The following is a 19,403-nucleotide window of genomic DNA, read 5'->3' as shown; positions in this document are numbered from 1 at the left end:
GATGTTAATTGACGTAATATCCTGGGCCATAATGTATTTTCCATAAGAGAAGTTTTATTTTAAAGGTCCTTTTGAGTGCTTTCTTTTCTAAATACCAAGAGCCTCATTTATCAATGAGTTTTTATAATTCACAACGAGTGCTAAAACTCATTGTGTATGATAACAGTGCTCCAGCCAATCAGTCATCTGTGTGAATAATGACAGTTGGGAGCTGATTGGCTGGAGCACCATTTATCATACGCAACTAGTTTGATCACCCATTGTGAATGATAAATGAGGCTATGTGTGTGTATATATATATATATATATATATATATATATATATATATATATATAATATCAGAGGAACACATGCAGAGAACAATAATATATATATATATATATATATATATATATATAATTATTCTCTGCATGTGTTCCTCTGATATCATAGGGCACATAGGCCACATTCTTCATTCTTCTTGTGCCCTCCTCGTGAGGTAAATGCCCCTACTCCATATAATCCACAAACACAGGCACTCAGAGATTTATAATCCATAAACCCTCACCAGAGGGATTTATTCAGTGCAAAGTGTGAATCAACGTTTCGGGACTGACACCCCTTCCTGGGTTTGCTCCTCAAAAGCAACACCTCATTCTCTGTTTTCCACGAGAGCTGCCAACAACAGCTGATTGGCGGGAGGCTCGGAGACGGTGAGGCGCAGTAACAGTGCATTATCATTTGCATCTATAGGGGCTCAGCTTGCAGTACCCCCTGGAAACGGTCCATTTTGCTTCAGAGTCCATGGCCAAATATATCATTGCACTTACAAACTGGCTAAATGTTATAATAAAAAAAATCCCCAAAAACCATAAAAGGGACGGTTATGTTTCACACATCTTTTATTACCCGATATGATTTAGGGAAGCATTTTCTGTACATATGTTCTGGGGTCAAATTGGCGAAATGTTCGCCACGGGCATACTAGTGTTACATATATCCGTCATATATATATGTGTATATATTATAAGTGTATATAATATATATGTGTGTGTGCTTTTTTTCTATGGCTCCACCCACAGTTCCTGAACATATTTTTCCAGAAAAATAGCCTCACATATAACAATAATTAAATGACATGCTTAAGGTTATTCTCGGGTTACTGTCACTATCTTGTTTGAGGAAGAGTGATTAGAGGAAGTAAAACCTATTTCTTTGACTGAAAATGTTCTTTGTGGTGCCGATTTATTTCTCAGTTTGTGGTCTGGTCAGTCTGGCTGGTCACTTTTGCTTATGACTCAAGCCCGGAGATTATCCCTAGTATTGTTAGCCTAATTCCAGTCTATTTTAACAGGAAGCTTTGACAGTTGCAAAAGCACAAGTAGAGATGGGAGCACAAATTCTGGACATCAATATGGATGAAGGGATGTTGGATGGTCCCAGGGCCATGGCCAAGTTTTGCAATTTTATTGCATCTGAACCAGATATTGCTAAAGTAAGCCCTACTGTATTCTGTTTGCTATAAAAAAAAAGTGATTTGGTTTGATTTTATATTTCTATTAAGTGTTTATTTTCATTTACATGTAAGCAAAAAATATAACCTAAAAACAAGTATCCCATAATAATGCATGTAAATTACATTAAATATCCAAAATGTAGAGTGTGCTAGGAAAGTAGTCTGTAAATAAATTGCATGCATTGTTTTGTCGTGGCCAATTTCATTCTTAAAATATTTTAAATTCAGATAAACAATTAAAATTTGACCTTTATATGTGAAAATTTTGTAAGTGCTTTACATTCAATTCATCCATTATAATATAAAATATAGTGGGATTCTTGCACTATAGGTATGGTGGTGTCGGGGTTCCTAGCGTACCAGTCTACTGATAAATCTAGTCATTTTGTTGTGCGTACAATCACAAGCTTTCACTGCAGACTCCTGCTTTTCCATTTCTCATTAAGGGCATGTCATAGTGACATCACAGTATTTCGCTTGCAGACATAACAGCATAGTACATTCTGCTTTAGATTCACCAAGCTTTCCATTTGAATACTGTGTACAGCAATTTTGGGCACAGGAAGTGAATTCATAGTTGAATTTTTCCAAGACTGGAAACCCAGGAACCCTAAACTACCATTGGCAGTTGGAGTCCAGCATTGGCAGAACATGGTCAGCATCTGAGGATTGTCTAAACCCAACACCCCCCCCTCCCCCACACCCTAAACCTAACCCTCCCGGGGGGTGCCTATCCCTAACCTCCCGCCAGTGGCGCCTAACCCCCCTTCCCCTAGCATAACCCTCCCCGGGGGTTGCCTAAGTCCCCCCATGGTTGCCTAAACCTGACCCCCCCCCCCCCTGGTGTTAGCAACGCCGGCATGCATGGCGAACACCACAAAGGACCGCTCTCTTAGTAAGAGCGGCCCTTTGCGATGGAGGGACTTCCGGGTCAATGACCCAGAATCCCCTCTGGCATCCTTCTGTGCATGCAGGAACAACATTACAAGATTATGATTCACGCTGTTGGGACAATCTAAAGTGCAATGTGAGAGAGTCTCCTATTTGCATTTATGGTCAGCATCTTTAATGGTTGATTATAACACATCCATCTGTCTTCTGGCGTGCGGACTCAGACTTTAGGAAGGGCATAGGGGCTCTTCTGCTTTCAGGTCATTTGCTGGGACCCTGTTTGGACAGGATTGTAGCCAGAAAGACGGCGTCCAGGACGGCCTTCCTCTCTTCTGTTACCTAGGTTGCGAACTTTTAATTTTCGCTCCTTTTCTCGGAGAGAAGGGCCAACCTTTCTCAGGGCTCTGGGTGACTCTTCCAGGCCCCGAGCTAAACGGTCCAGGTCTACCAGTTATCTTACCTCCAGGTCTACTGACAGTTTTTCGCTTGACAAGGCAGACTTCCTCCTAGGGGGCTACCAGCGTGGGAGGCCAACTTTTGCAGTTTCCATCACCTGGATGGCGACCGCACAGGATGCCTGAGGGTGAAGATTTCTCTCCTGGGGCTACGCTTTAGCCTTTCAGGAAGGGCCTCAGATCCTATTTTTTCCAACTGGGGGACTCTGTTCACACTCTGCTGCCTCCTGAGTGTGTGTTCCAGTTTCCCTTAGAAAGGCAAGAACATTTTGCCAGTCTCTTCTTTGTTCACCTGGAAATCCTCAACAGGCTTTTTTAGTAATTCCGCATGGAGTCTCTACCCATCACTGACTCTGGGGGATCTCCGGGCCTCCTTGGATTTTCGTGGAGGCCTATTTACAGTTTCCTATCCAGCCCAGTAGCCGAAGCTTTCTCTGGCTTGTGTCCAAGAGGAGCATTTTCATTTTCAGACATTGCCATGTGGACAAAGTCATGGTAAATCATTTACATTGTAGGGGCATCAAGTTTCTACCTGTTCTAAACAACCTTCTAATCCTTGCCCGGTCTCTGGATGTTCTCATGGATCACATCAGTCTCTCAATAGGTCTCCTCCAGTCCCACGAAAGCTCATCAATGGGATGTATTCCACCTGGACTCCATCGCAGGAGATGTACCATCTGGGGGCCTTGCTATAGTTCAGCAGGTCTTCCTCTCACTAGAAAAGCTTGGGACCTGTAGCCCAGGTTTCACAAAGTTTTTAGTACTCGCTGACTGCCAATACACTCTTGCATTCAGATCCTGAGCTTGTTTGTCTCCGCATTCGTCATGGCAGAATATGCCCAGTTTCACTCCCAGCCTCTTCAGATGGGGGATGTTCCCTGTGAAATAGGTTCTACCGATAGCTCACACTTTCCTGGGAGGTTCAGCTCTCCTCTTGTGGTCCAGGCATCCCGCATAGACGGGCCAGCCCCTTTGGGATTCCACATGGGGTACAACCTTCCAGGGTCAGTGAACAACTTCTGATCAACTTTGTGGATCTCCAAACAATCTTCAGAGCTTGCTGCCTGGCTCGGCTGCTCCCACAGCATGGTTCCGTCCAGGTTCAATCCAATAACGTGGCTGCCATCGCCTACATAAACCATCAGAGCGGCGCTTGCCCTCCTGTGAGTCGCATTCTCATCTGGGCAGTGTGTCGGATTCCGGCTCTGTCGGTAGTCTTCCCAGCCAGAGTTCCAGATAGGGAAGAGAGCTTCCTCTGACACCTGGGCATCTACCCAGGCAATAGGGGCTTTGTTCAGACACCTTTCAGATACTATTTCTTCACTGGTGGTGGCCAGACATTGCCTTGATGGCATCTCGGCACGAACACAGACTACCGCGGGACTGCTCCCCTACCAGGGTTCTGGGACCCCTTCAGTTGGACATTGTGTCAGTCAGGCAGGAGTTCATTTACTCGTATGTTGTCACGATCCAGTGCAAGAATTTCTCTGTGGAGGACGGTGAGCCGAGGGGTTCGGGTGACTAGGGGAGTGACTGGACTAGGTCTCCTCCTAGTTGCGGCCAAACCCAGGTTTGGCTAGACCTGCCCAGAGGCGCGGAGTCTAACTCACTTGGTGGTTTTCTCCAGTGACCCCTCCAATTGGGATTTGGTTTTCAGCTGCACCAAGTGAGCAGGTTGCGGCCCTCTGGACAGGTACCTGGGAATGGCAGAAGACCGGAAACTATAATGAATGCAATATGACTGGAGGTGAATGGAATGAATGAACTCTGGAAATGGAACTGAATGCTATAACACAGGCAATGACTGGAAACAGTTAAGTATGCAGAAAAACACTGACATATACTGGGGATTGCAAAGGCAAGAGCAGAGTGGACTCCGGTAATCAGCTCCAATCATTTCCAGCATTTCCATATATTCCCTGAGACAAGACACTGAGCAAAGAACACAGACATATACTGGAGATTGCACAGACAAGAGCAGAGTGGACTCAGGGAATATATGGGAACGCTGGAAATGATTGGCAGAGACAAGACACAAAGAGAAGTCAGGCATACACTAGGAGAGTGCTAAATGCAAGTGCAGATTTGCACTGACAAGACGCAGGGCAGATTGACACAGATATGTGCTGGGAGGTCAAACTGTGGGCTAATTAATACCAGCAGGTAATCTGACACCTCAGTGACACAAGGAAGCTGCAATACTAGCAGCACATATACAAAGACACACAGACATAGAAAACAAAACAGTCTGGATACTGGGAGAGAACTACTCTCAGACTAAGAATAGCTTGAAAGCTAATACTGGAAACTGGAGAACTGTGAACAGGCTGAAGTAACTCTCTGAAAGATTAGCACAGAGCAACGCTGGTATCACTGGAACAGAGAAGAAGTTGAACAGCAACTTCCTGGAGTTCTGGAGGCGGATTTATACCCAGGGGTAGCAGATTACTGGAGCACAGCATCAGCTGACTGAAATCATGCTACCATAGGTTAGGAGTACTGTCACATGAGAGGAACTGTCATGGCGGCGCCCATGATGGGAACTCCGATCCCCAGCACACACAGCCGACCATGGAAGCTCGCAAAAAGCACCTAAGGCAGAATACTCAGCCCCACATCCATCACTGCACCAGACGTCTGACCGCAAGGAAGTCAGGGGAAGCCGGCAAGGAGGTGAGAGAGGCCGATCCTAGGCTGAACCCTGACATATGTCTTCCCTCCAATTTTGTGGATTCTGCGGGTCCTCCGCAAGCTGCTGTGGGAGGGAGGCATGGTAATCCTGGTTGCCCCCTATGGGCCTTGGTGAGCTTGGAACGCAGATCTATCAACCCTTTGCTGTATGTCCCTTGTAACCTGATTTCTGTCTCAGGGCCAGTGTTTCTATCCGACTCTGGCCCATCTCATTGCTCTTGAGCACTTCAGGGTTCTCCAGGTCGGTCATTCGTACTATGCTGAATGCCCGTAAATTCTCCTCTGCAAGACTTTGTCACTGCTTGGGCGGTTTTACTTCGCTTGGTGTTCTGACTGGAACTTTATTCCCAAGGGGTTTCCCCTCTCTTGGGTCCTTTCCCTTCTGCTGGTGGGGCTGGATTTGTCCCTCCGCCTCTATTCTTGGAAGTTTTAGGTTTCTACACTTTCTGTCCTCTTCGGAGACAGATTGCTCTGATGCCTGATGTACGAACTTTACTTTTGGACGGTGTTGTTCCACGGCTCCTTGGACTTTGAGCCCTTGGGCTCTGCTGACATTCGTTGGCTTACGTGGATGACGGCTTTCCTTCTCCCGCTGAGTTTTTCACTGGGGTGCATTTGAGTGTCCCTCCCCATTGTGGGTTTTTCCCTGGGACCGAGCTGTTCATTGAAATTGCTTAGGCTACATTACTACGGTAGCCCCTCTGTTTCTTATCACCCAGGACTGTTTGGTCCCTGTGTTTCGGGCACCAATTTTTCTACGGAGGAGGCCTCTAGATTGTGCCGGCCCTCCAGATCTTTGCGGTTAGGACTCTGGTTCTCCGTGGGACGAATACCCTTTTTGTTCTCTACGAATTTCGTAAGTGGAACTGGCCGGTTTCCACACGGGACTTGGCCAGTTGGTTCCGTTTGGTTTTTTTTTCATCATGCTTCAGTGATGGCGGTCCTTTCTGTTCCGTCTCTACAGTTAGATTTTTTCACCGAATTGGTGGCCTATTCTTAAGGCAATGGTGGTCGGTGCAGAAGATGTTGCTAATGTTTTTACATAAATGTGGAAATAGAGATATATTCTCCATAAAGATGGGGTATTTCATGGACATGTGGAAACAAAAAGTAAAATAGAGACCATGTGTAGTATAGAAAAAGGAGATTTGAAAAATATGAAAACTGTATCTTATTAGTAGATGGTTTTGGTGATATTGATTCTTGACGTAGTCTATTGATGCCGTACCTCACTTACATCAAAGTAGTGATGGATGACACATATAAGGATATCTTTAAATTTTACAGAATGATATTCTTTCTTAAATACTGTGTTGCATACCTTACTTACACAAGCAAAGTATATAATAAGCACATCAAGGTATCTTTAAATATGTGGTATAGTAGATGCGTACCAAATACTCACAAATGTGGTGAGTATGTAACTCTCATCAAGGTTTATTTTTCAGAAAAAATAAAATCCCATCCAGCCGATTAAAAATAAAAAGGCCTTAACATGTGGATAAAATTAATTGTGTAAAAATTTACAAGTATAGCATTGTGGAGTGGGAACTGGTCCTCTCTCAGAGACAGGGCATTGATCTCAATACAATTTGATGACCTGGCAGGTAACTGCATGGTCCCAAAAAGTAAAAAAGTTTGTAGGTCGTACCTTTCTTTGAGTAGCAGGACTAGTGAATCCGCACCTCAAGCCTCCTCTGGCCAACGTGTTTCGAGAGATCTACTCTCTTTATCAAGGCATAGAGGAGAATGGTCTGAACTGCTCTTCTTATAGAGACCAAATAGAAAACAAAATGGTGGCGCCTCCGGTTCCGGTCCGCGGACCGGAATTGCCGATAAAAACACAAAAAATCACTTTGCAACATCTATGGTGAAGATTCCTGTGAGCCAATGATTTATATTTCGTTCCTTCACTGCGAGAGGTTCAACAATAAACGGCAGAGGGCTTTTCTTTTTGAGTCTCAGAAATTACTGACTATTTCGCAATCACGTGACCGGAAGTAGTTTTCAGGAATTCTGGGAGATGTAGTCTGTTCATAACATAGCTGTAGTTTGATGACCGGAAGTGACTAATGTTATGCCTGGAAATGATGCCTGAGTAGTCTGGGGGATGTAGTTTCTTGTATACGAGTTCTAAAAAGCCTATTTTTAGGCTAAAATGATGTAAATTTCCAAATGATCAGATGGATAACTGTTGGAATAAACATTAGATTAAAATATGAAGAATAGATTATAAAAATTATATGTATACATGGGAAACTTTATAATTAATAAAAATAAAAATTCTCAAAAATATATATTTTTCAAAGAAACCATTTTAGTTCAAAGTCATGGTTAAGACCATGTGGGTTTAGCGTTTCTAATTGAAAGATGGTTCGCATTTCAGTTTTTGCCAAATTTTTTTCCACGTTTTTATCCTTCCATGTTGCCTTTATGTGTTTAAGGCCAACAAATTTTGTTATGTGTTGTGTTGAACAGTTATGTTTTTGTTGAAAATGGTGAGATAGATGAGTTGGTAGGCCTTTTCTAATATTTCGTAGATGCTCTGATATTCTAATTTTAAGTGGTCGAGTGGTTCTTCCGATGTAAGGTAGACCACAGGTGCATTCTACCTAATAGATGACGTGCTACAAGTGATGAAGTCTTTGATTTTTAATTTAAATCCATTGATGGTAATTTCAGAATATTTAGAACAATTTCGGAATATTTAGAACAAGTGTCTTTTATGTTTCTACATCCTATGCAAAGTCCACAGCGATGGAAATCCTTCGTTCGTATCATATTTTTTGATGGTATAGGTAACGTACTTCTTACTAACTTATTTTTACGTTTTTTTGATCGACGATATATAAAACTTGTTTTTTTTCTGGAATTATTAAGAATTGGATCTTTTTTGAGGAGGTACCAATGCTTTTTGAAGACTTTTTTTTCTACTTGCCTAAACTGGGCATCATAACCTGTTATCAATGCCCATTTTGTTTTTTCATTTTTATTCTTTTTGATCTTTTTAAGATCTTCTATTGCTTGAGTTGATTTTGGGCCAATAAGAGTTTGTCTTTCCCTTCTTTCTATTTCTTCTTTAGTATGATCCAGTTTTGATGCTTCATAGCCTTTTTCGATAAAATTATTCTTCATTTCTTTCATTTGTAGTTGACAAACTTCTTTATTGCTACAGTTCCTCTTGATTCTTAGGAACTGACTTTTCGGAACCCCCTTAATCCAGAGTGAATGACTATCCGTGGGAATATAGGTGTTGGAGTCTGTTGGTTTATAAAAAGTTTTAGTGTTGATGGTATTATTATCAATATATATAGTCAGATCTAAAAAAATAATTTCTATTTCACTATGAACGATGGTAAAATGGATATTAGAAGAATTATTATTTAAGTTTTGGAAAAAGATTTTAAAATTTTCTTCTGTTCCACTCCACAGCAAGAGGACATAGTTGATGTATCTGTACCATTTGATGAGATCTTTGCCCCAAGCTATGCTACTATATACATGAGTCTCCTCCCAAAAACTCATAAAGAGATTAGCGTAGCTTGGGGCGAATTTGGTTCCCATGGCTGTCCCTTTGTGCTGGAGGAAGAAATCGCCTTGGATGAAAAAGAATTTATTATATAATATGAATTTGATGGCCTCTATAATGAATATTTTCTTTTCTGATGTACAGTCAGGTGCATAAATATTGGGACATTGACAGATTTTTCATATTTTGGCCTCTGTTCACCACCAAAATGGCTTTGAAATGAAACAAAGAAGGTGTGCTTTAACAGCAGACTTTCAGATTTAATTTGAGGGTAATTACATCCAAATCAGGTGAACGATGTAGGAATTACAACGGTTTCTATATGTGCCTCCCACTTTTTAAGGGGCCAAAAGTAATGGGACTACCAACTCAAAAGCTATTTCATGGACAGGTGTGGGCTATTCCATCGTTATTTCATTATCAATTAAGCAGGTAAAAGGTCTGGAGTTGATTCTAGGTGTGACATTTGCATTTGGAATCAGTTGCTGTCGACTCTCAATATGAGATCCAAAGAGCTGTCACTATCAGTGAATCAAGCCATCATTAGGCTGAAAAATCAAAACAAACCCATCAGAGAGATAGCAAAAACATTAGGTGTGGCCAAATCAACTGTTTGGAACATTCTTAAAAAGAAAGAAAGCATCGGAGAGCTCAGCAACATCAAAAGACCCGGAAGATCACAGAAAACAACTGTGGTGGATGACAGAAGAATTATTTCCCTGGTGAAGAAAAACCCCTTCACAACAGTTGGCCAAATCAAGAACAATCTCCAGGAGGTAGGTGTATATGTGTCAAAGTCAACAATCAAGAGAAGACTTCACAAGAGTGAATATAGAGGGTTCACCACAAGATGTAAACCATTGGTGAGCCACAAAAACAGGAAGACCAGATTACAGTTTGCCAAACAACATCTAAAAAAGCCATTACAGTTCTGGAACAACATCCTATGGACACATGAGACAAAGATCAACTTGTACCAGAGTGATGGGAAGAGAAGAGTATGGAGAAGGAAAGGAACTGCTCATACCACCTCATCAGTGAAGCATGGTGGTAGTAGTGTCATGGCGTGGGCATGTATGGCTGCCAGTGTAACTGGTTCCCTTGTATTTATTGATGATGTGACTTCAGACTTCATTCTGCTGCTTTTGTCAGAAGTGTTTCGAGCAATATTATATGCTCACATTCAGTCAAATGCTTCAGAACTCATTGGACGGCGCTTCACAGTGCAGATGGACAATGACCCGAAGCATACTGCAAAAGCAACCAAAGAGTTTTTTAAGGCTAAAATGTGGAATGTTATGCAATGGCCAAGTCAATCCCCTCACCTGAATCCGATTTGAGCATGCATTTCACTTGATGAAGACAAAACTGAAGGGAAAATGCCCCAAGAACAAGCAGGAACTGAAGACATTTGCAGTAGAGGCCTGGCAGAGAATCAACATGAAACCTAGCGTCTGGTGATGTCTATGCGTTCCAGACTTCAGGCTGTAACTGCCTGCAAAGGATTTGCAACAAAGTATTAAAAAGTGAAAGTTAGATTTAGGATTGTTTAGTTTGTCCCATTACTTTTGGCCACTTAAAAAGTGGGAGGCACATATAGAAACCGTTGTAATTCCTACACCGTTCCCCTGATTTGGATGTAATTACCCTCAAATTAAATCTGAAAGTCTGCAGTTAAAGCACATCTTGTTTGTTATCATTTCAAAGCCATTGTGGTGGTGAATAGAGGCCAAAATATGAAAATTCTGTCAATGTTCCAATATTTATGCACCTGACTGTATATTCTGATCTTTCCAGAAACTACGCAACCGCTGATACGCCTTGGTCATGATTTATGCAGGTATACAAAGATGTAACATCTGCAGAAGCAAGGATGCTACCTTCTTTCCAGTTGAATTCATTGATTTTTGTTACGGTATCTCCAGTATCTTCTAAATATGAAGGATTAGTTATCACTAATGGCTGGAGGAAGGAATCGATTAATGCAGATAAATTGGAAGGAAGACTATTGGTTCCTGCAATAATAGGACGACCAGGTGGATTAGTAGTGCTTTTGTGCAATTTTGGCAATATATATATAATTGGCGTTATGGGATCCTGAATGTCTATGAAATTATATTCATCTTTGGTGATGCCTCCTTTGTTGAGATGTTCCGTGATTAACTTCTGAAAATTATCATTGATTTTGTTCGAAGGGTCATTCTTCAGTTTGTTATAAGTGGTTGTATCAGTTAGTTGAATTTCTGTAATATAATCTTCTCGATTCAAAATGGCGATGCCTCCGCCTTTGTCACAGGGTTTGATGATGATTGTTTCATCTTTGCTGAGATCTGCAATAATTTTTCTTTCTTTTTTGGTTAAATTGAATTTGATCTTTGGTTTTTTAAGATGTTCTGTTTCTTCCAACACTATTTTTTAAAAAGTTTCAATAAAATTACCTTTGATATGGGCGGAATAAAAGGTAGATTTGCCCTTCTTATCAATAGGTGTATCTGTGGGAGTATCTATATTTTCTATTATTTTAGGTGTTGTTTCTTTTTCCTTTATTGCAAATAATTTTTTTAATGTGATTTTTCTGATAAATTTTTGATTATCAATACATTTCTCAAATTGATCTATGTAGGAGCATACTTTAGTCCTTTTTTAAGGACTTTCGATTCCATTTTCGTTAAGGTGCGTTGACTTAAATTAAAAATTAGACTCCCATCAATTTCGTCTGTTCTTTCTTTCTTTCTTTATTATTATTTGAAGTTTTGTGTTTTTGATTATGGTTATTTCTTTTATTCTTACCAGCTCTACAACCTCTTTTCTTGTAGAGCTTGATTTTTTTGAGGATGGTTTTTGGTATTGTTGTGCCAATTAAATTCTTCTTTTCCTTGTGTATGGTGTATCTTGATTTTGTTCTCCTCTTCTCCTTTCTTCTAAAAAAGGTGACCTCCTGATGGATGTATTATTCTGAATGGTCCTTTTTGTTTATTTCATCAAGAATTGGTGTTTTTAAAAGTTCTGGGGTGATATTATATTTGCTGTGACTTTGATGTCTTTTGATTTTCTCTTTCATTATCTTCCATGGATTTTTGAAAAAATCTTCTGTTTCGAACAGTCCTTTTGCGAAGTAGAGGTGTATGTTCATTAATCCTGGTATGTGTATATTCGTCTCTTTTCCTTCTTTTGTAGGGTATCCAATTTTAATGCTGTCTTTCAGATCGATCGTAGTTCGTCTTTCCATATATCAAATGAGAAGTGGAAGGGATATTTCTTTCTTCCTTCTGTATTGAAAAATTTCTTCGATTCTCATTTCTCGGGGTATCATATTCTTTGATATATTTTTTTTATTCCATAGTTTTCCCTACTAATATAGGGTGGAGTTCTGTCTCGGTTTCTGATGTTGTGATAATCAAAATTAAGGTGGTGTTGCCGATACGGTGTATTAACCGATTAATTTTCTCTATTGTATCTTCTTCTGTCATGATGGAAATGATGTCCTCTGTGGTTCCATTTTGGGTAGGATGACAGATGGTTTCTTTTCTGTTGTTGTATCGTTGAGGATTCATTTCTGTTCTTTTCAAAGTTGAATAATATTTTCTTCCTTTTCTTTGTTGATATGGAGATTGTTCTGTAGTTTTTGACATGGGTTCTTGGATGTTTCATATTTCTCTTTTTAATAATCCCAAATTTGTAATAATCGTAATCACGTTGCAATTTTCCTTGTTTCTTTTTGATGAGATAATCTGTGTTCCTGGCAATTTTTTCTGTTTCTTTTTCTAATGTAAAGAACATGGGTAATTTGTTGAAAGGCTGGATGAGGGTTTGTAATATTTCAATTCTTTCATTGATTACTTTTAGTTTTTCCCTTCTTTCATCCAAAATTAATTTCATTAATGAAAAAGAGCAAGTGTTTAAAATGTTGTTCCATTCGGTCCAAAAAGTCTCTGAAGCATCTTGAAATGTGGGAGATTTATTCATCCTCAACCTTTAGGTATAATCTGTTCAGCCGTGTACTTCTTGAGGGTGGCTACACCATAGTCTATTTTCTTTCAGAAGCCATTCTCCTAAGCGTTCCATGGCTGTTTCTAGATTGTCATCTGCCATCTCTAAGTTTTCTTCATTAAAGTTTGTTTTAAATGCTTCTGATATCTTCGTCGTTCTTTCTTCTCGATGATGAAACATGATGCTGCCTATTTTTCCTTATTTGGGAAGGTACTGGTGATCAAAAGCTTGAGGATTTTAAGGAACAAGAAAAAGGCGCTTCATAGAGATAATCAAAATCGTCAGTAATTTCTGAGACTCAAAAAGAAAAGCCCTCTGCCGTTTATTGTTGAACCTCCCGCAGAGAAGGAACGAAATATACATCATTGGCTCACAGGAATCTTCACCATAGACGTTGCAAAGTGATTTTTTTTTAATGTTTTTATCGGCAATTCCGGTCCGCGGACCGGAACCGGAAGCACCACCATTTTTTTTTCTATTAGGTCTCTATAAGAAGAGCAGTTCAGACCATTCTCCTCTATGATAGAGTATATCTCTCGAAACGCGTTGGCCAGGGGAGGCTTTGAGGTTTGTATTCACTGGTCCTGCTACTCAGAGAAAGGTACGACCTACAAACTTTTTTACTTTTTGGGACCATACAGTTACCGGTCCTGCCAGGTCATCAAATTGTATTGAGATCAATGCCCTGTCTCTTAGAGAGGACTAGTTCCCACTCAATAATGCTATACTTATACATTTTTACACAATTTTATCAACATGTTAAATAAAGCCTTTTTATTTTTAATCGGATGGATGGGATATTTTTTTACTGAAAAAGAAACCTTGATGAGAGTTACATACTCACCAGATTTGTTAGTATTTGGTATGCATCTACTATACCACATATTTAAAGATACCTTGATGTGCTTATTATTTACTTTGCTTGTGTAAGTAAGGTATGCAACACAGTATTTAAGAAAGAATATCATTCTGTAAAATTTAAAGATATCCTTATGTGTCATCCATCACTACTTTGATGTAAGTGAGGTACGACATCAATAGACTACGTCAAGAATCAATATCGTCAAAACCATCTACTAATAATAGATACAGTTTTCATATTTTTCAAATCTCCTTTTTCTATACTACGCATTGTCTCTATTTTACTTCTTGTTTCCACATGTCCATAAAATACCCCATCTTTATGGAGAATTACAAGGGAAGATTTTAAGCATACAGTGAACAAATGTCTATGATAAGTATATATCTCTATCTCCACATTTATATAAAAACTTTAGCGCCATCTTCTGCACCGATCACCATTGCCTTACGAATACCTTTTCTGATCTTTTTTGGGATAGATCTTTAGGAGTAGTTTAGAGGCAGCTTTTGTTTTATCTCTCTGAAGTGCCTTTTTCTTTTTCCTTAAAATCCTCAAGCTTTTGGTGGCTTATTCTTGGTTGGCTCGCCAGAGGTGCCTCGGCTGAGCAACTTCATAGGAAGGCCCTATGGTCCTCCACCTATACTTTCTCTGGTTCTGTTCATTTGACACCTTCGCTGCAGTAGACGTGGCTTTTTCCGAAAGGGTTCTCGGCGCAGCTCCTGCGCGTCCCCTCCCATAATGGGATAGCTTTCGGACATCCCATTGTCTAAGCCTATGTACCCTATGGATCGTTAAGAATAAAAGAGGACTTATGTTTTACCTGGTTAAGTCCTTTTCTTCAAAATCCATAGGGGACACAAGCCGCCCACCCTGACGCACCAGGCTGGCAGGGTTTTTTACCCTGTTCCAGTCGTCCTTTAGTGTTCTGGGGTGTTGGACCAGTATGTATAGGTTGGTTTTCCTTATCATCTTCTTCGCTTCTGCCTTGGACTTGCTAACTTAACTGGCTTGCCTGAGGCTGATGGCGTGGTATAGGTGGGGGGAGGAGCCGGGGCTGCTTGGAGAAGAAGTTTAACAACTAGTTGGTGCCTGGACTCCTGCTCCACCCTATACCCATTGTCTAAGCCTGTGTCCCCTATGGACTTTTTAGAAAAGGATTTAAGTCTTACCTGGTTAAGTCCTCTATTTTTTCCTTTCAGTTATATCCCATCAAATTACCAGCAAATTTGGATATTTGTGCCTTTTTTTTTTTTTCTTCCAATCGTGAATGTCCACTTGCTTCTGTCAATAGACCTACACTGGTTAAATGTTGAAAGACATGATATACAACATTAAGTGCAGTTGAGGTGATGTTATTATACAGTATGCACAATTGTTTGTGGAACTTTGGGCCTGATTCAGTGGTGGAGCGCCTGCATATGCGCAGGACCCGTTTTGCATATGTGGAGAACAAATCCTGCGTGATCACACGCAGTGCCCCCAAGCAGCAGCATGATTGACACGATGCGGTTGTTTGGGGGCTGGGACGGGGTGGCAAGGTCTGCGTAGGAGGACACAGATTTCCTGGCCTCGCAAGCGGGCTGGAGGCGACCAGTCTGAGTAAGATGGCTGATGCCGGAAAGATCGATGGTCATGAAGTTGCTCTGATGCTGTGTCTTCGGACGCAGCATTCTGATCTGCGATGCCGGCTGTAGACATCATTTCCCCTGAGACGCCTCCTGCAGGCATTAGCATATAGTTGTACGGTATTGCACAGCCGCTTCTCCTTCATTGTATAACACATATCTGAATCAGGCCTTTTGGTAAGAGTCGCCAAAATTATTTTAATGTATTCAGTAGAACAAAGTTGTTTGGGTACGCCTCTCAATGAATGCAGTTATCTTTTTACATAGGACACTTGATTCATGTTGGTGTAATAGTCTCATGCATGAAAAGCACTGCTATAGATTATGTTAAAAAGAGGTCCGTCCTAATAAAGATAGTGATTGCAAATCTCACTCCACAGGTACCGCTGTGTATTGATTCATCCAACTTTCAGGTCATTGAGGCAGGGCTGAAGTGCTGTCAGGGGAAGTGCATAGTGAACAGTATCAGCCTGAAAGAGGGAGAAGAAGATTTCCTAGCAAAAGCCAGGAAGATAAAGCAGTTTGGAGCTGCAGTAGTTATCATGGCTTTTGATGAAGTGGGACAAGTAAGTTTGTTAAAAAAAAAATATATATTTTTTTTTGTTTTTTTTTTCCCTTTCTTTCTCTTCCTAGTACAGGTGTTCTTACAGTTTATCATCCTCTAAAATGTAATTCATTTAACAAACCACCTCTAGAAGCGGTTACAGTCAGTAGTATTTTGGATAAGTCTTCATTTTAAAACTGAACATATTTGACAGGTTTTTCTTGCAAAATTGCTCAAGCTGGATCAGGCTAGTTTGGGAGCAGTGACAGCATGTTTGAGGTCTGCCCATTGATGTTCTGCCCATTGATGTTCCATTAGATGAATATCAGAACTGACTGTGCCACTCGAAGACCACTATTGTCCTGTAAATAGGCTAGAGATTCTACCCAATTGATTCAGTGGAGGACTTCTATAATGGTAGAAACGTATAGCTTGACAGGATCTAGAAAGCAACCAGGATAAATGATATGTAGTGGTAAGGATGCTTTACTTTAAAAGCTGATGATGCAGATGGTAAGCAGATATATACGGGCAGGCAGACATAATATGGAACAGACAAATAAGCATGGTCTTTTACAGTCCTGGGTCTGATACACAGAACAGAGCAGTAGCAAAGTGATTTTCAAACTGTGCAATTTATATTGTAATTAAGAGTCTTTGCATAATAACATTGTATCTTTATGGATACATTAAGCTATTTACAACTGTGCAATCTATACAAAATTCAAAGTCATGCACTTTGGTCTCATGAACCCAAAGGTAAAATATAGTATCAAGGGTACTCTAATGGACACTAGAGGAGGAAAGGGATCTAGGAGTCACTACTTCAGGTGACTTAAAGGCAGGTAAGCAATGTAACAAAGCAAAGAGAAGGGAAAGTCAGATGCTTGGTTGCATAAGGAGAGGAATCTGTAGCAGCAGAGCTGGCCCTAACCAATTTGGTGCCCTAGGCAAGATTTTGGGTGGTGCCCCCTAACAGATAATCCCACCACACTACACGGCAGACACTCTCCCCCACCTCTTCATACATACTCTTCCTTGCTTTAGGAGTCTGACTGAGGACATAAAATTGTGATTCATTTGCCCCCATTTTACGTATCTATCATATCTCTGTCTCTGCCTCTCTCTCTCTCTGTGTCTCTCTCTGTTTCTCTCTGCCTCTCTCTCTATCTCTCTCTGTCTTTCTCTCTCTCTCTCTCTCTCTCGCGCACACACACTGATCCAGTTGCTGCCCGCCTCATCCAGCACCCCACATCCAGAAAATGGCCGCCCTGGCCCTTTTCCCGGTGACCTGTACATACTCTATAGACTCTGGGCACACTCTAGTGCCCAGAGTCTCTAACTCCGGTGCTGGCCGCGCTGCCGGACAGAGAGGAGGGGGCCTGTGTCGGAGACTGCACACTGGCCCCCTCCTCTCTAGAAACGCCCCTGGCATGTGTGTGCGTGTGTATATATACATATATATATGTATGTGTGTGTGTGTGTATGTGTATATATATATGTGTGTAATGTGTGTATGTGTATGTATGTATATATATATATATATATATATATATATATATATATACATACACACACTGTATAATAGACTCAGGATTGATGTATTTTTATATTACTTTTCATTAGGTGAAATTTGATTTGATAAAAGTGGACTTTGGCCCTCATTCAGAGCCGTTCGCTATTTGCGTTCGTTCGTTCAAAAACAAGGGGTGGCTATGCAAATGATCCGTTCGCACATTGCAGTCTGTTCACACCTCTAAGTCTGACCGAGCGAGCAAAACATACGCTCTTTTATTTCTTACAAACGCCCCCTGGCCGCTCGCACCATACGTCATGTCCGCTATTTATTAGATTAATCGAGTACATCGAACAGGATATGAACTGCTCGCTATTCTTGTGGTTGGTTTTTTCAACCGCTATTTTGCGAGCAGTTCTGAGTTAAAAAAAAACAAGTGACATGGTCATTGACGCTGCTATATTAATTATGCACACCCATAAAGCGCCCGTTTTGACCTTTAAGCACGCCTGCGATCGGATCTCCACTCCCCGTTTTCAAGCACCTTCCCCTGTTACCACCCACATACGCCTCATTCTGTCACTCAAAATAGCAGGCACTCGCTATATTGCGTACAAATGATTTTCGGCCGCACTGACTGGTTTTGCGCATGCGTACTAAAAACCGTACGCATGCGCAGATGTGCGAACATCGCTCGGAACGAGCGTACTGCCGATAGCGAGTGGCTCTGAATGAGGGCCTTTGTCTCACTGATATCTTGGTCCACTTTATAAATAAAAAATTTCTAATTTCACCTATTTACGTCCTTCAGCGCTTCGATCCCGACCTTTATCATGTTTAATATTTCCTTTATGGCATACCCTCAGTATTCAGGTGCTATCTCCTGAATGTGAGTGCACTAAAAGCTACTAAAGAAGATCTAACTGTATCATGCACTATTTTATGGGAACTTCTATTTACATAGGCCACAGACGCAGAAACCAAGATCAGCATTTGCACAAGAGCTTATAATCTCTTGGTCAGTAAACTGAATTTTAATCCCAATGACATCATTTTTGACCCAAATATCCTAACAATTGGCACTGGCATGGAGGAACATAACAAGTATGCCATATATTTTATCCAAGCTACAAAAAAGATAAAGGTAAGTTTGTCCGACACTCAAAATTATAAATCGCACACTTTTGCACTAATCCTGTGTTCCAGGTTGCAATTCAGGCATTGTCCTTAGAAAATGCACATTTATTTCTCTAGCAAACAATTAGAAGTTCTTTTTGCAAAGGTGTTGTAGCTTCTTTTTTTTCTTTTTCACTGCCCCAAATCCAGTTTATTTATTTATTTATGTGGCAAAGCAGAAAAAAAACTGGTTATTTTCGAGAAAACGGTTATAGTGCAAATATCATGTTTGTATGTTTAGAAAGCACAATTCTGCATGACATGACCACATGCTTATCACTAGTCCTGTTCATTTCAAACTGCACTGCCATTGTAGCACAGTATAGAGGGGAGTGGCTAATGCTACATGATTTGTACGTCCTCTCAAGTTGGGAGAGTGACATTGCACCCTATCTATATATAAAACATGCACCATTTGTATGTGATCTTGTTACAGTATATACAAGTGATCTGTCTGCTTTCTTGATTACTAGGAAACTCTGAAAGGAGCAAAGGTCAGCGGTGGCCTTTCCAACCTTTCTTTCTCATTTCGAGGGATGGAAGCAATTCGAGAAGCCATGCATGGAGTATTTCTTTACCATGCTATTAAGGTAACCATTTATTTAGAAATATGGGATACTAGTAAAAT

At 40.7% G+C, this 19,403-nt stretch overlaps 1 protein-coding gene across 2 annotated transcripts in view; it reads left to right on the top strand.

Moving 5' to 3' along the window:
* Positions 1-19,403, top strand: part of MTR (5-methyltetrahydrofolate-homocysteine methyltransferase) — a 153,878-nt gene that overhangs the window by 62,670 nt on the left and 71,805 nt on the right. For both annotated transcript variants that reach the window (XM_088477398.1, XM_088477397.1), the window contains exons 14-17: positions 1,335-1,475; positions 15,920-16,105; positions 18,564-18,743; positions 19,249-19,365. In XM_088477398.1, the coding sequence (XP_088333524.1) occupies positions 1,335-1,475; positions 15,920-16,105; positions 18,564-18,743; positions 19,249-19,365 (624 nt within the window). The remainder of the gene's footprint in view (positions 1-1,334; positions 1,476-15,919; positions 16,106-18,563; positions 18,744-19,248; positions 19,366-19,403) is intronic.

Source organism: Taudactylus pleione, unplaced genomic scaffold (assembly GCF_031769625.1).
Source record: "Taudactylus pleione unplaced genomic scaffold, aTauple2 ptg000201l, whole genome shotgun sequence".
NCBI classification, from domain to species: Eukaryota; Metazoa; Chordata; class Amphibia; order Anura; family Myobatrachidae; genus Taudactylus; species Taudactylus pleione.
Note: the sequence above shows the minus strand (reverse complement) of the source record. Positions and strands in the feature narration are given on the sequence as shown.